This window comes from Pseudomassariella vexata (genome assembly GCF_002105095.1).
Source record: "Pseudomassariella vexata strain CBS 129021 chromosome Unknown BCR38scaffold_2, whole genome shotgun sequence".
Classification (NCBI taxonomy): domain Eukaryota; kingdom Fungi; phylum Ascomycota; class Sordariomycetes; order Amphisphaeriales; family Pseudomassariaceae; genus Pseudomassariella; species Pseudomassariella vexata.
The window spans coordinates 1,427,599-1,442,618 of NW_024467957.1; the positions used below are offsets into that span (position 1 = coordinate 1,427,599).

General features: G+C 50.3%; 3 protein-coding genes and 1 non-coding gene across 4 annotated transcripts; 3 read left to right on the forward strand and 1 right to left on the reverse strand.

Annotated features, from left to right (window-relative positions):
* Positions 1-3,972: 3,972 nt before the first annotated feature.
* BCR38DRAFT_t71 lies at positions 3,973-4,075 on the reverse strand. The gene has a single exon. It is a non-coding gene; the product is annotated as a tRNA-Thr (tRNA).
* Positions 4,076-5,171: 1,096 nt separating this feature from the next.
* BCR38DRAFT_303520 (RTA-like protein) lies at positions 5,172-6,288 on the forward strand (the record flags this gene model as incomplete). Its single annotated transcript, XM_040854582.1, has 5 exons — positions 5,172-5,316; positions 5,381-5,575; positions 5,634-5,995; positions 6,057-6,127; positions 6,183-6,288. Coding segments are annotated over 5 exons (879 nt in total), but the record flags the coding sequence as incomplete, so codon positions are not given.
* A 2,531-nt stretch (positions 6,289-8,819) lies between these two features.
* BCR38DRAFT_420374 (uncharacterized protein) lies at positions 8,820-11,260 on the forward strand. The gene is made up of 4 exons (XM_040859379.1): positions 8,820-9,485; positions 9,652-9,833; positions 9,897-10,043; positions 10,142-11,260. Exons 1-4 carry the CDS (start codon positions 9,161-9,163, stop codon positions 10,958-10,960), a joined length of 1,473 nt encoding a protein of 490 aa, XP_040719852.1. The 5' UTR covers positions 8,820-9,160; the 3' UTR covers positions 10,961-11,260.
* A 1,059-nt stretch (positions 11,261-12,319) lies between these two features.
* Positions 12,320-13,540, forward strand: BCR38DRAFT_332698 (SCA7, zinc-binding domain-containing protein; the record flags this gene model as incomplete). The annotated part of the gene is made up of 1 exon (XM_040855176.1): positions 12,320-13,540. The coding sequence occupies one exon, from the start codon at positions 12,320-12,322 to the stop codon at positions 13,538-13,540; it is 1,221 nt and encodes a 406-aa protein (XP_040719853.1).
* Between the last annotated feature and the right edge of the window lie 1,480 nt (positions 13,541-15,020).

A 15,020-nucleotide genomic window follows, 5' to 3' on the forward strand; every position in this document is an offset into this window, starting at 1 on the left:
ATATTGCTATAGCATAGGGGTTTGGTAACTTCGATGACGGCCCTATGTTGTGTAAGTACTTATACTTAGGGTTAGTATCAGAATACCCAGACTCCCAAGTGACCTTCAAAAAGTCAGTATGAAAAGAACAAAAGGGGTAACTAAGTGTGATTAACCTAAGCCGGCTCCTTTATTCTAGTGTAGCAAACTGAAATGACGTACTTAAGTACTTAAGTACTTGTACATAAGGAGACATTCCACCTGGACCTGGGGGGCTCCTTTTATTCATCCCGAGGTCACCTGCTCGACTAGCTTACCATTCCCCACCACCCCACCGGTAACCAAATTAGCAGCACCTACACTATAATTACTTCAACTTCAATTATACGTATCTTAATAGAAATTGAAGCTATTTACAAGCCGATTGCACGAATAAATAGCGAATTGAATAGAGTTTTCAATTTAGCATTTTTAGAAAGGTTACACGATACTCCACATCGGTACTACGGAGTTCCGGCAGCCGTAAAATTCTGATTCTACTACGGCCACGATGCCCCTTTGACTATTATTCTATAAGTACTACGCTTCAGTACACCAAAATGCCGCGCCGTAGCTGGACAGAGGACCAGATAGCTGAGGCTATTCTAGATGTTACCGATAATGGCCTGTCGCAGTACAAATCCGCCCAGAAGCATGGAGTGCCGCAGCAGACCCTTTCCGACAGAATCAAAGGCAAAGGGTGGCCAGACAACCCTATACCGACCAGCAAGCGGGTTTATATAGCCCAAGAAAGCCGTATAGTCGACTGTATCATCATAAAAGAGTCCTTGGGATATACCCCTACGCACAATCACGTACGCGCTTGCGTTTCTACACTTCTGGCTCAACAGGGGGATACCAACGAATTAGGGAAGAGCTGGCTCAACCTATTTGTCTCTAGACACCCAGAAATTCGTACCAAGATGGGTAGAAAGCAGGAGACAGCTCGATTCAACTCGTTTACACCAAAAGCCGTACATTGGTACTTTGATAACCGTGAGAGAGAATACGGCTGGATTAAGCCAGAAAATACAGTTAATGTCGATAAGGGAGGCATAATGGCTGGCTTTGGTAACTATCTATTAGTCTCTTAGGCAATTATCTATGCTAATTACTATACTATAGGCCTTGACGGGCTCGTATTGGGGAGTTCTGACGCCCAACAGAAGGCTATAATTAAGAGCTCACAGGGCCGTAGTTGGACTACCTTTATTGAAGCCACTACAGCCGATGGCCGCCTTCTAGAGACAGGTATAGTGTTTAAAGGCAAAGAGCTCCAAAAACAGTGGTTCATTGACCAATTCCGAGAGATCTGTCCCCACTGGCGCTATATAACGTCACCAAATGGCTGGACAGACAACCATATAGGCCATCAGTGGCTTATTGACGTATACTTGCCTCAGACGCAGCCAGCAGACCCCTCTGATGCTAGGCTAATTATAGTAGATGACCATGGGTCCCACGCCTCTGTAAGTCTTCTAGTTATTGCAGTATAACTGTACTAACTGGGCTATATAGGATGAGTGGATGACTACGTGCTTTATGTACAATGTATACTGTTGTTACTTACCGGCACACACTTCCCATGGCTTACAGCCAAATGAAAATGGCCCCTTTAACGTATTGAAGTCGGCCTATAGGGCAGAAGTCAGTAAATTGGATAGAATGACGGATGCGGCGCCAGTTGACAACGTCAACTTTATCCGGTGTTATAGTACTGCACGCAAGGCTATAACCGATAAGGTCATTAAATCTGGCTGGATAACTACTGGAAATTGGCCAACTTCAAGGGCCAAGGCACTACGGCATCCAGAAATCCAGGTAGATGTTGATAAAAGGGGCACTCCACCGCCGCCACAAGCCCCTGGACTTGACAGTGATTCTACACCCCGTACGAGCCGTCAAATCCGCAACTTTGCGAACAAGTCAAGCCCACATAGCCGCTATAGGCTACAGAAGGTTGCCAAGGGGGTTGAAGCCTTAGAGGCAGAGTTGGTAGCCGAACGCACTAAGGCTACAGCATTACAGGAGGAACTAGACCGCTTGAAAAGGGATAAAAAGCGCAAGTCACTGCCAAATACGAATCGCCGTTTTATAACATTATCAGAAGCACTAGCTGCAGGGGAGCCCCCTAATAACCGTCAAGTACCAGCCAATAATGGGAAAGTTGTGGAAGTTGAGGATGAAGGGGTTGATTCATCAGAATCAGAGGCTACGGCCGATGATTTGCCGGCCGCTGTAGTCACACGAAGTGGTCGTACAGTCAAGAGGTGGCGATATTCTTAAACTCCATAACAATAGCTACATAATGGTATAACTACGGTATAAATAGCTTCAATATGTACGGAATTATGTGTAAGTAAAAATGTAGTGTTTTTGCAGTATTGTGCTCAATTAACGTTACCGGTGGGGTGGTGGGGGATGTTAATGGCTTAAAAGACAACACACTCCCTTCCGCCTGGGAGCATTTGTAGCCAGTAGTGGCTATGTTTTCGCAGCGCCATAACAGCCACGATGCAGGGTTGACGAATGGCCCGGCTGTCCAGGCCAGAAGAGTAGTCCTCCCGATTTTCCTTTCTGGTTTTCAGCCTCACGTACGCCGCATGAGGAATATATCAGCTGCCGGTGCGTGGCAATCCATTCTTGCTTTCGCTTCTCTAACTTTATATTTCTAGCATGTTGAAGATAGTGCCTTGGTTGCATCAGAAACATTGGTCAGAAGTCTCCTTGCATCCTCTGCTCCGGCATTGGCTAGGTAGTTTCGATAACTCACCTATGAACACATCGCAGATTGGCGTCTCCAAGCGACTTCCCAAACCCTCGTGGCGGGTTCGGCTTGGGTATTGGACTTCCAAGCTCCTTTGTCGAGTCATCGCCATCTCGAGTTGCGTTGCGCTGGCACCAGTGTCGGAAATGGACCTGACGCTCAACAAGGTGATATCATTGTTGTCGACTATGTTTCGGACTATTTCAACACCTACGACTCAGCTAGTCGAGGGCCTCTGGGTAGTATTCAGCTTCTGGTCAGGGCTTGAGCGCGGTAGGTAGCCAACTAGACGTGTTGGTAGAGCAGGAACCGTGCTTTTATGGTGGTTGCGCTCGGGGCTGGACCCAGTTTCCAGCAGGCAGTATGCTACGAGACACACTCACTTGTGGATAGAGCCTCGGTTGCACAGGCTTCGGCAGCGTCCACTTAAAGCCGCGAAATTCGCTGAACAGATGGCCAGTGCTCGAGATACTATATATACGGAGTATTCTTAATCTTTTGACAAATCATACTGTTCCTGTCTTCGTACCTTTTTATAATAAATATTAAATACGCCGTAGGTGTTAACCCTCGGTACCTCTACAAGTACTCCCTTAAGGGGCTATAGATGATATAGCGGGCCCTTAAGCCGCGTCGGGCGGTTATACAGGTAAACTTGTAGCCAAACGACTACTAAACCTCCTGTCCCTCCCTAAGTCTGTGCTACAACCCCTGCCTGAACTACCGATAAGTGTGGTAATGCGGCACTTAAATTCGTCCTCAGGGGTGGGATGCTGCTGATGTGCAGAAGATGCTCGACTATTTTTTTTGTCGCGACAAGTCGTAGTATCTGCTAATTGGGGTTCTCGTCGAGCGTATACATCTCAACCATACGCTCAAGTGGATAGACCGTAACGTGGTCAGACGCTCGCAAGAATCGCGGCGAGAGGGCGTGCTGCGCGCCTTCTATCGTGAGGGGACGGGTTCGCCGACGAGCGTTATCGGAAAGGCGAGGTCCGATAAGGGGTCGGATTAACGATTCGAATTCTGGACCGGCTGTCGAGTTATATTCCGCCGACGTAGTGCTTGACGGTCGACTGGCTAGGATGCTCGTAATCCTAAACTGCACCAATCTCCCTATTATCGCTAGGTAGGCGAAGTCAACAAGGTGGGCAGCGCGCCGTAAGGGTTGACTAAACCCCCTTGTGTGTCAGCTGCGGGATTCGAACCCGCGACTCGTCACCGACCCAAGTGGGCGAGGCTCAAATCGGGACTTATCTACCAGCGAAGTGACCAACTACACCAGCCGACACCTTTTTATATAACACTCTACGGGAACTGGCATTGATGAGATTAATCAGAAATTGATTAGTCGGAGGCTTGGAGTTTTGGCAGAGACGCGCATGTAGCTTTGGAAGGATGGATAGTGTATTAGTTCTCGATATGAAATGCTTGCCCAACGCAGATTACAGATGTTCTACTCATACTTGAGATTTCCAATCTTGAAAGGAGTTAACGACACTCAACCGACCATGGCCCTCTGCATTAAGAGAGAACTGCATCCGCCGAAGGGTCGCTTATTTGAAGAATCAAAGTTTCTGTCTGTCTCTTCTTGCACCAACTACGTATCCATGATTTCCAACCAGATTACTAAGCCTAAATGGCAGAAGTCAGCTCACTCCGAGAGATAACGGTCTGTACCAAAATCTTATGGAAATGTGAATGTAAATGCGAAACTCCAAGCTATAGCTGTACGGGTACAAATTATGCACACTTCAGACACAGCCTCATCCTGTCCCCATGAAGACGAGGTAAAAGTGTGTATTGTTCAAGTCCGCTCCGTGACGCGCAATCACGGCGCCGTTCAGCACCGACTGGCATCTACTAGCGACTAAGCGAGACCCTGGCCTCGAGGCTGTGTAAGCCCGCCAAATCCTACACCAACCCACCCAACGTGCTGACAACGGCAATTGCAGGCCACCTGAGTTTTGATTATTCGATATGGGAACAAGGCTGCCAGTACGGAATACGTTGTCTGCCGATTAAAAAGGGGCAATGCCAGCTGCAAAAATTCGACATGGACGGCGAGTCGGCGTCGCTATTCGTAATCTTGATGTGGTGAAATGTATCCGGTTCTTATTTTTGCTGTCTCTACTCCTCCTGTATATAATACGGATGCCATGAGCTCACTATGTTCGGATATCAGACAATGAGAAAAATACACGCTTGAATGATATTAGCGAATAATTGCTGGCCGTGTGGAATTTCCCCCTATTTCGAAGTCTATCAAGAATTCGCCTTTTGCAGCGGATTTTATCGTTCTTTTCAGTCTTGGGAGGCTTGACAACGAAAGTTGAGCGTAAAAAAGATGGCAGCCATAGGGGCAGAAACAACCATGGTCACAGGACCGAGGTCCTATTACGTCTATGCGCCGTCACAGCCCGCAGCCATCGTTATGTGTGCTGTGTACGGCATTAACAGCATTGTGGCCGTATATCGAACGGTGCTTACACGTGCGTGGATATGGTTGGTGATGATCCTCGCCCTGCTCAGTAAGTGAACCCTCAGGAACGAAAGCACTTCCACTTAGGAACGCAACGACTGATGACATGGCAGTGGAGTGCCTCGGCCACGGGGTGCGAGTCATGAGCGCCGCCAACGTAACGAACCGCAACGAATACATTGCTCAGTTCATCCTGATCATTCTGGCACCGGTTTTGATGGCTGGTATCATATACGTCGTGTTTGGCCGACTCGTCTCCCTTGTTGTTCCCGCTCGAGCACGCACAACCAAGCTCCTCTGGGTCCCTCGTTAGTATACACCTCCTCCCGCTTTTTCCACACGAGTTTCTAATCATAGTCGGTGAAGCTTGTTGGATCACGCCAATCTTCGTGGGCGTCGACATCGTTGCTTTGCTCTTACAGCTTATAGGAGCCGTGCTTGTAGCGGGCACGGAACCGAACGACAGCAACGCTCAGCATAAACTCGATCTGGGTAAGAAAATCGCCTTGGCGGGCATTAGCATTCAGATAATGGGGTTTGGCTTGTTCTCCATCGTTGCCGCTCGCTTCTACTTCACCTCGAAACAATTCGCGGCTGACCTGGAGTCGAGGCTTCTGAAAGCGGATGAAAGGCAGAAGACAGCTACGCTCGAGGGCTCTTCTCGGAAATTCAACCCCAACTGGAGAACGATCCTGTTCACCGTCAACGCTTCTTGTGCACTGATCCTGGTTCGTGGTCACATAGATGCCCCCCTTTCAATATGACTGCTAACGCAAGACGACTGGCCAGGTCCGATCCGTCTATCGCGAGATTGAGTTTGCCGAGGGTAAAGGTGGCCATGTCCAGCAGTACGAGTGGTTGTGAGTAGGACCGACGTCGAAGCCGACATGTTTCTTCTGCTGATATCACTGGCAGCTTCTACATTTTTGATGCCCTGCCGATCGCATTGGCCGCCATCTTATACAATATAATATTCCCCGGCTCGTACCTTCCGTACATGGGGTTCCGGGCACCGAAGGACAAGGACAGTCAACGATTGGCCAGTTCGCACGAAGATGGCATTCCATTGGAATAGCAGTAACGCAGAGATGCCACACTAGAAGGAGCCTGGCGGATGATGAGAAACTCACAAGCCGATTCGGAAGCGTTTCCCGATGAAACCAATCCTACTTTTATGCTTGGTACCCTATCCGACGATCGCGCTGGCCTCATGTATTTGTATTTGCATAAAGTTTTGTCAACCCAACTTTCTCATGCAACTTCACATGCTCGAGATACATGCTGTAATTTCCTTCGGCACCAAGGTGGTTGCTGAGGATGAAACCGTGCAGTCTGCCAGCTTCCGGTTGTAGTAAAACTTTGGCAGAGCCCCTATTCACAGAAGGCAGATCATGACCAGTCGACTATACTGTCGTCTGCATAGAAACTCACCACCGAGCGGTCCACTGCGCATAGGCGGGCCAAACCATTGCAACTTTTGCAGTACGGTCACGACGGCTCGACGCACCGCCAGGCCCAAACATTTGCGTGCCAAACCTAGGGTTGATTTAGGTCACGTTTGTCTCCTCTCTAATGCAGCATCAGACAAAAAGATGAAGTTCGCGAGCGTGCATTCGTAGAGGCTGTTTCAATGACTCCGCCAACAAAGTCATCGTTTCTGGGTGGGGATCCTGTGCCAGTACTGTTAGGTTTGGGTTTGGTTGGTTTCTGGTTTCAAGCGCAAGTGCATGCTGATATCTCGTCTGAAACCTTGACAGCTCAATGTCATTGCCTGTTGTGTGCAAGGGACCGGATGTGAAGGACAACCAACCCCTGTCGTCCCCGAGCGCCTCTCAGAATTCGGTGTCGGGTGGTTTGATCCCTGCAAAGCCCGCACAGAATAAACTATTCGGTACTCGCTTCATACGTACATACTTCGTCATGGGCTAGTATGCTAAGTCGTGATCCAATCCACCAGGTGGATAGGTGCAAGGTAACGTCGTGACCGGTGGTTTCGTGATAAGATATATCCACTGTTGCGAAGTCGCTCGCATTTCTAGTTCATGTCATGAAGCAATACAAGGACAGTGTTCAGTACAGCGTTTCGAATATCCCATTGTCCCCCGACTTCGCGCGCCATCGCTATCGGGGTGAAACGATTGTTTAGGCCATACTTCCTGGCTAAATCGGAGTCAGTTCCCCAGCTCTGCGCAGCTGCTCAATTGCGCTTTGCACTTTGCTGTGACTGTGCAGGGGGTAAGGAAGGACGACAATTTGTCAGCTTGGCTTGCAGGCTTGTCGACATAGACGGGAGCGAGACTGGGAGGCCTTGACGAGATAGCTGCCTCTTATTGGCGAATACTAATTAACAAGAACTCGCATACCCAGCATCCCCACTTTTAGGCAGATCCTGTCAAACGCTTGGGCCTCTCCAGGCCTGACTCTGGGCACGTATTATCGTCACCACTTACTTGGCTGCCAACCTGCGACTACTATGTTAGACACGATGATCAACCCGATCATAGCTACCTAGGTACAGCTGGCATGTCTGCAGGTTGGCTGCCCTGTCTTTGTTAGCAAGTGTAGTTTTCTTTTCTTCTTTACAGGCCAGCCAACCGGACAAGCTGGCTCACTTTCCGTACTCCGCAGCACCCGATTCCTACGTCCAAAGTGGGGGAAGGTAGCTCTGTTCGCCTGCATCTAATCTCGGGTGTCACAACTTCAGAACTTAGAAGACCTAAAGGAGGACCAAAGGACATTGCATGTTGATAAAAAAGAGACTCCTTGCGTGCTGCGTTACCTCGGCCCTTGACTTCCGCCTCACACCCCAACGAAGACGATTCGATTCCATCTGAGTCGTCTGTTTTATCTGACGACTGTCAGACAGTGGCTGTCAAAGGGAGTCTGCCTGCCACGTAGTTCTTCCCAGTGACTTTGACAACTCGAAGATTTGAACAAGTCCCCTTTCGTCATTACACTTCTGGGGCTATTTCCCATTCTACCGAAAAAAAAAAAAATCAATTACGGCCCACCGGCTCCACACTCTTGACAAGAAGACGAGTATTGGCCATTTTCCATTTTCCCATCCGCCATTGGAGGCCACGGCCACGGCCCGTTTCCGACTGGAGACGTGCAAGGAGTGTAAGGCGATCCCCTGACCTGCCGGCACTCGGACTACATGTATTAACCCAACGTCCTCTAATCGCGACCCATCCCCATCCCCGCCATCGCCCACGAACAGCTTTCCTCTTTGATGCTCGCAGCATCCGCAGCGCAGATAGTCCTTTGGAGGTTCGGGGAATGCAAGCTATACCACATAGCCAGCCTCTGCCAAATCCGGTATTCTCATCGTGCCCGTGGTCTGATATGGTCCGAAACCTATTTACACCATGGTGTACTGTGGCAAGGCTTCTCTAGGTTGCCAGGTTCGTCTTTCCCTGACATTCCGTCGTAAGGAAAACCGATTTTATAATAGATACGCCCATTCATCTCCTTCCCTTCTCTGTACACCCTTGACTTTGATGTTGTCGCTTCGCGCTGGTGATACGAATAGTTGCTGACTCGGGACCCAGCTTTGTAGAACGCGACGAATCAAGGTGCGTACTAGTTCCACGCCCGCCGTCCCTCGTCGCGCCGTCGAGGGCTGGGCTTTGTTGGTCTCTGTATACTCCACACCACGGTGCGCTTTCGCACCTGGATTCGGGTGCATCTTTTGCACATGTGCCAATCGGGACCGATCTTGTCCTGCAGACACTCCCTGCACTGCTCTTTCATCATCTATCCTCCCCTTCTCATCCTGAACGGTCGGGATGAATAGCTGACGCTAAGCGCAGTGCGACAAAGTCAGACCAGGATGCACCCAATGCTTTCGCGTTGGCAGGAGATGCCCTGGTTACCGGGACCAACTGTCATTGATGTTCCGGGATGAGAGCAGCAAGGTGATTCAGAAGGCACACGCCTCGTGGACCTCATCACCTTCTTCTGCCTCCTCGTCTGGCAGTAGCCGCAGTCCGCATGACTCATCCACGAGCACAAACCTCTCCTGGTCAAGGGCCGAAGAGACGAAGCGCAAACTACAAGTCATCGCGGCCAATGTACCCCCAAAGGTTCAAACCAACGTAGAAGAAATCGGCATCCAGTTCTTCATGAACCGCTATCTCATGACCCATCCGACTGCGCCTGAGGCTCCTGACCACATGGCGCTGTACAGCGGTGGCACCGTGGCTATGCGGAATGTTAGTACGTGATTACCAGGCTTTCCCCTTTCCCTTTCTGGTCTATCTCCAGAGCAAAAGTTGCTGTATAGAGCTGCCTGAGGTGTTTTTGCTATTGATATATGACTTGGCCCTCCCCTACCATCGCTTCGATACTCGTAAGTAGTAGATACTGACTGTTATGGTTGCAGTGATTGCTGTCGGCCTGGCGGGTTTATCCAACACCCAAGGGAATCACGATCTAAAATGGGTGGCCCGCCAAAGGTACACCGCGGCATTAAAGCAGACGAACCAGCTTATTGCGGCGAAACGGATGGACCAGTCCAAAATCATGGTTCCCCTCTCGGCTGTTGTTATGCTCGCCCTGTTCGAGGCAAGTCTTGAGATGGGAAACCGAGACCCCCTCCCCCCTTAGACTGCTGCTGACATCGAGTAGGTGGTACAAGGGAAGGGTTCTAAACTGTCGACGGGCGATGCCAACATACACATCATTGGCGCCATGGCTCTGTTGCGGGGTGTATTGCCCCTTGACTCGATGCCCGGCTTTGGTGCCCGGGCAGTTCTGCAACTCATGTTTTCACTTGTAAGTTGACAAACCGACGCCGGGCCCCCCTTCCCCTCTTCTCCCCTTCCTAGGCGTTATGTGTCCTCTTCGGCGGCATGTCGCTAAGACTGCGATAGTATATGTCGTCTCATTTGAGCGACTCCCCTCTACCGCCGGTATTCTTCGACGGCTTGAACAGCTGCAAAGAGCTGATAGCCCCAGAAGAGAAATGCTGCTGTGACATTGCTGTTAGTATTGCACGATACTTGCAGATTCACTCAGACGCCAAACGCACCCGAAGGCGAGACGGGAGCGCAGCTGCCGATAAAATCCTACAGTTATTGCTTGACACGGACGCCGTTCTTGCGCGCCTAGAAGTGCAGCTGCATACCCCCTGTCCCTACATAATAGTGAACGCGCCGGATCTTCCACCGGCTGCCGTCTTCCGTGGCAAATATCATAAGTACCACGACGTTTGGGGAGCGCGAATCTGGAATCACTTGCGCTGGGGACGCATTCTTGTATGCTCGGACATCATCAATTTAAGCGACGAGTATCCCCTGTCGAGCTTCCGCACCGTCACAGCGGCGCAGAGAAGCCAATGCTTCCAAGTTACGGAGAGGATGGCCGAAGACATCATCACAAGCACGCCATCTCATTGGCACCACCCTATCCTTAACCAGGAGCAATCAGAGAAGTTTGCTGCCGTCGGCAACGGCGGCTCAGGGGCTGCCGGTATTCCAAGCTTGTTGTGGCATCTCAAGATCGCGGCCTGTGCGCCCGGCGTCCCCCGAGAATCTTGGGATTGGGTCTATGCAATGCTGCAGGTCGTCTGGAAGGACATGGGTATGCAGCATGCCCATGCCCTGTCCGAGATGATGGAGGGGCATCGGGTGGCGGAGGAGTGCGAGGCGACTGAGCGCATCGTCAAGGTCGAAGAAGACGAGGAGGACTGACGGGACACGGAAGTCTGACTCTTAACGAGGGGGTCAGCAGGCTCGTCGGCAGTGTTTACAGTATACTGACTTGATACGTGGGAAGAGCCACCTTGGTGCCCTAGAGGCTTTGGATGGCGCCTATCTGGACAATGGACAAACCGAGAAGGGACGACGGAACCGACCGAGTGTCTGACTTTGGCCATGTATGGATATGAATGTGAACTCGAATGGAGGACGGGGTCTGTAAATGAACCAAATCAAAGCCGTACGTGAATACACACATTTATACAACGATGCCGATACGCGGCCTGCCCTCGCATATATAATCTGCCTTGGAAAAAAGGGAAGAGCTTCTTCTCTACCTCTGTGCCAAACTAGCTACTGCAAGTTCCACCTGTCCTTGTAGAAACCTATTCACTCTTCAATCTAAGCTATAAAAATCAAAACGGACGTTCAGCTATCAACCTGGGCATAGGACCTGACAGATAGTTGACATCCTTCTAAAGCACCTATGAAACCCAAATGCAAGTTACTTTAGACCTGTCCGAAGCCAGTAACTAAAGCATTCGATCCTTCGCAAAGACTCTAGTTTCCCAAAGATATGATTTGCTGTGGTGTCATGCGATGTCCCAATTGGGCCAAATGTTACCACATAGTATGTTCACGCTTTTTGTAGCATGCGCGCAGGCCTCCATATCTTATCAATCCTCCGTATTGTGCCGGCGTATATTATCCGACAGGAAGCTGTAGAAATAGGATCTACAGACGACTAACCTAGTAGGAAATCTCTACTCAGATATAGAATCACGCAACATAGAAGGAACAATATTTCATTGAAGTGTTCGGCTATGTAAGTGGTCGCAGCATTGGTTTGCACTTTATCGTAACATAAGGACTGACCTTGGGGCTAGAACCAAGAAAGCCGAGTAGACAGGCCAATCTGGTCCTTTGACGTATTCACGCCACCTTGACAGTCGAGGTCTAAGCCGTAGGTATAGATAGGACCAAGAAGTCGAGATGGCATTGGAGCCTCAAAAACTGGAGTCTGGGGCCAAGACTCCTTGAGTACCAGGGTACACTGTGGAGCCCAACGGCACGTGCAAATCGATAAGGAACGAAGGCATGCTGATAAGGCCGACAAGGCGCTTTTGACTTCGACCATGCCTGGTCAACCTCGAAGCATCGTGTCGCATCATTCTATTGAAACCGACCATTGAGTCAACCACCATTTCCTTGTTTTGTTATTTTTTTTCCTACGCTAACTCGCTCTTGCATGATTATCAGTCGCACATCGTCTGACTCCTAAAATCATCACGAACAATCGAGCCACTGCAACTGTCAGCCACAGACTACGAAACATACAGAGCACGGTCGGTGATGGCGTCCGCGTTAGAAGGGCGCAAAGGCCCCGACGACGAAGGCACCATCAACGTCGCTTCCAAGAAGGCGTCCAGGGACAAGCAGAATGGATTCATCAAGCTTAAGAAGCCCCCGCCGAAGCAGAGCAAACCCGGAAACTGGAGAGACGGCAGCGTCCTCGAGGATGACAAGAAGAAGAAAAGGAGTGAAAGCCCCGCAGCTATCCTCGGTGCATTATCACCTGGCCCCGTAGTGAATCAACTGGAGGATAGCACCCGCGAAAGCTTCGAGACCGGCCGACCCCTCGACGATCCCCTTCCTACGCAACAATGCAAGCACTGTAAAAAGGTGGTGCTTAAGCCGGCCCTACCAGATCATATAGATGAATGCCTCAAAAAGAAGAAGGAGAAAGCACAAAAGAAGAAGGAAGCGCGGGAAGCGCGGGAGCGACTCAAAGTGCAAGCCGCTCGCAGTAACAACGAAGGAGACGGCGACGCCAAGGCAGCCGGAAGCGACGACGACGACGATGATGAAGATGGCCCGCCCGAGAAGAAGGCCGGTAAAAAGAACGTGTCTGGAAAGAAGGTCGGCGGCGAGCCCAAGGGGAAAAAGCGGAAGGCCGATGGTGATCCCGAGAAAGGCCCCAAAAGCAAGAAGAAGAAGGAGGAGCCCAAGCCGAAAGCCCCCAAAGCCAAAGGCCCTGTGGACGTTGAGAAGCAGTGTGGTGTGATCCTAGCTAATGGCCAACCCTGTGCACGTTCATTGACATGCAAGAGCCACTCAATGGGTGCCAAGCGCGCAGTTGCTGGGAGATCTCTGCCATACGATATGTTGCTTGCTGCGTACCAGAAGAAGAACCAGGCGAAACAGCAAAAGGCAGCTCTGGATGCGAACGCCCCCTTAGAGGATGATGAAGCCAATGAAGGCCCCATCGATTCCGAAGAAGAGACGGCTCAGGTCATGGGTGCACTTAAAGATTGCTGGAACCCACAGCCGGTAGTGCCGCAGGAACCATATGAGCCACTTCGGGAAAAATACAGGCTGAACAGGCTGCACGAACAGCTCATGATAGCGACGAATGGAGGCCGGACAAATATCTTCAAGGTGGTTGGTCTGGGCGCACAGAGGCTACCTCCCAACCACGTGGTAGCGCAGAATATGGATATGGAAGATGCACCAGGCGAACCTGACTTGTCAGTCCCTGGCACGAGACGGCTGTCTGGTATTAATCAAGCTTAGCAGGCTACAACTTCTCCGCAAAACAATCACCTCCAGCACGCAGTAGAGACTGCTGCATTTCCCTAAAGCAACTCACAACTTACTTCAGCACCCGAAGCCAACGAGCCCATCCAAGCTATGCTGCCCGAGGCAAACGATGGTGTCAGAGTTGGCACGTCCGAAGTGAAGAGCCATCGAGGTTCTGCATCTTGAGCAAAGCAATAATTCTCAAGACGCAGTATCCGAGGAAAGTAGTAATCGCCAAGTCGCAGTATCCGGACAAGTAGCAACTTTCCAGATACAACACCAGAAGCAAGTAGTACTGGCCACGTTTCCCGCAAGAAAGCAAAGTCGACTAGCAAGGGTGGGGGACAAGTTATTCTCGGACGGGAAAATCACCCGCACACAGACAGAGCAAAGGAACTCTAGGTTGAAGGCTCCCAGGCTCCCATCAAGAGCGTTTCATGCATTGAATACAACAAGCCGTGCGACGTCCCTCGGCCTCAACCAAACATGGAAAGGTCGGATATAGGATGTTTGAATTGCGCCGAGTTAAAGCAAGGCTGCAGTTTCATTGGCGGAGAGAAGAACAGCAAACAAAGCACGAGATGCTGGCGCAGCATTATATACGAATAAGGACGGTGATACACCAGTATAGGCGTAAAAGGGTCACGGCTCAGCATATCCAGCATTTTCAGGGGTAGCAGCGCAAGGCGTTGTCTTCGGTGGCGTTTTATTTCAAGGCGACCTCGTGACAGGAGTCCAGGTCTTGGGCATGTATGGTTGTCTTCTTTTCGCCTGTTCGCCCTCGGTTGGGCGAGCCACACAGCAGCGGATGCGTGTATTTAGGGCTGTTAAGATACCACTCTCGAAGGAAGACAAGATGACTCATTCTAGCTTTTTTGAGCGTTTCTTTCTTTCTCCTACCTAAATTCTCTCGTCAGGTCGATCTGTCCCGCTGTGGATGCGTTCGAACAATAAGGTGATATCCATCTGGCTCACTAAGGGACTCTAGGTTGGTTAGGCTTCAAAAGTGGGTGTTGAGTCACACGTGTCGTTGTGTCGACTGCCCAAGGGAGCGGTAAGAGGACCAATCTGGGGGGTTGGACCCATATACGTGGAAAGCCGCGTATCTAGCCCGGTGTTGGATCCCTAGTTCCCGAGCAACAGCGAGCTCCAGAAAAAATCGCCTCGCGTATCTATAGGACAGGAGTTATTGACGAATATTGCGAGAACAATTATTATCTATCAACTACAAGATGCGAGCTGAGGTTTAAGTTAACCCATTTGTAGCAACTTATAGCGGGGCACGCACGCAGCTCAGCGATGACGTCGGTCAACAAGGTCACTTATTAAGTAAGTAACAAAACATATTAGTTCAGTTTACCATGCATGCATATCCATCAATTGCGGGATCAATTTCATGCCAAAGCTCAAACCGAAGGGCCACACTTGGACCCAATGGCAGTAAAATAAATATCAAAACTTGTCCATTTATAGG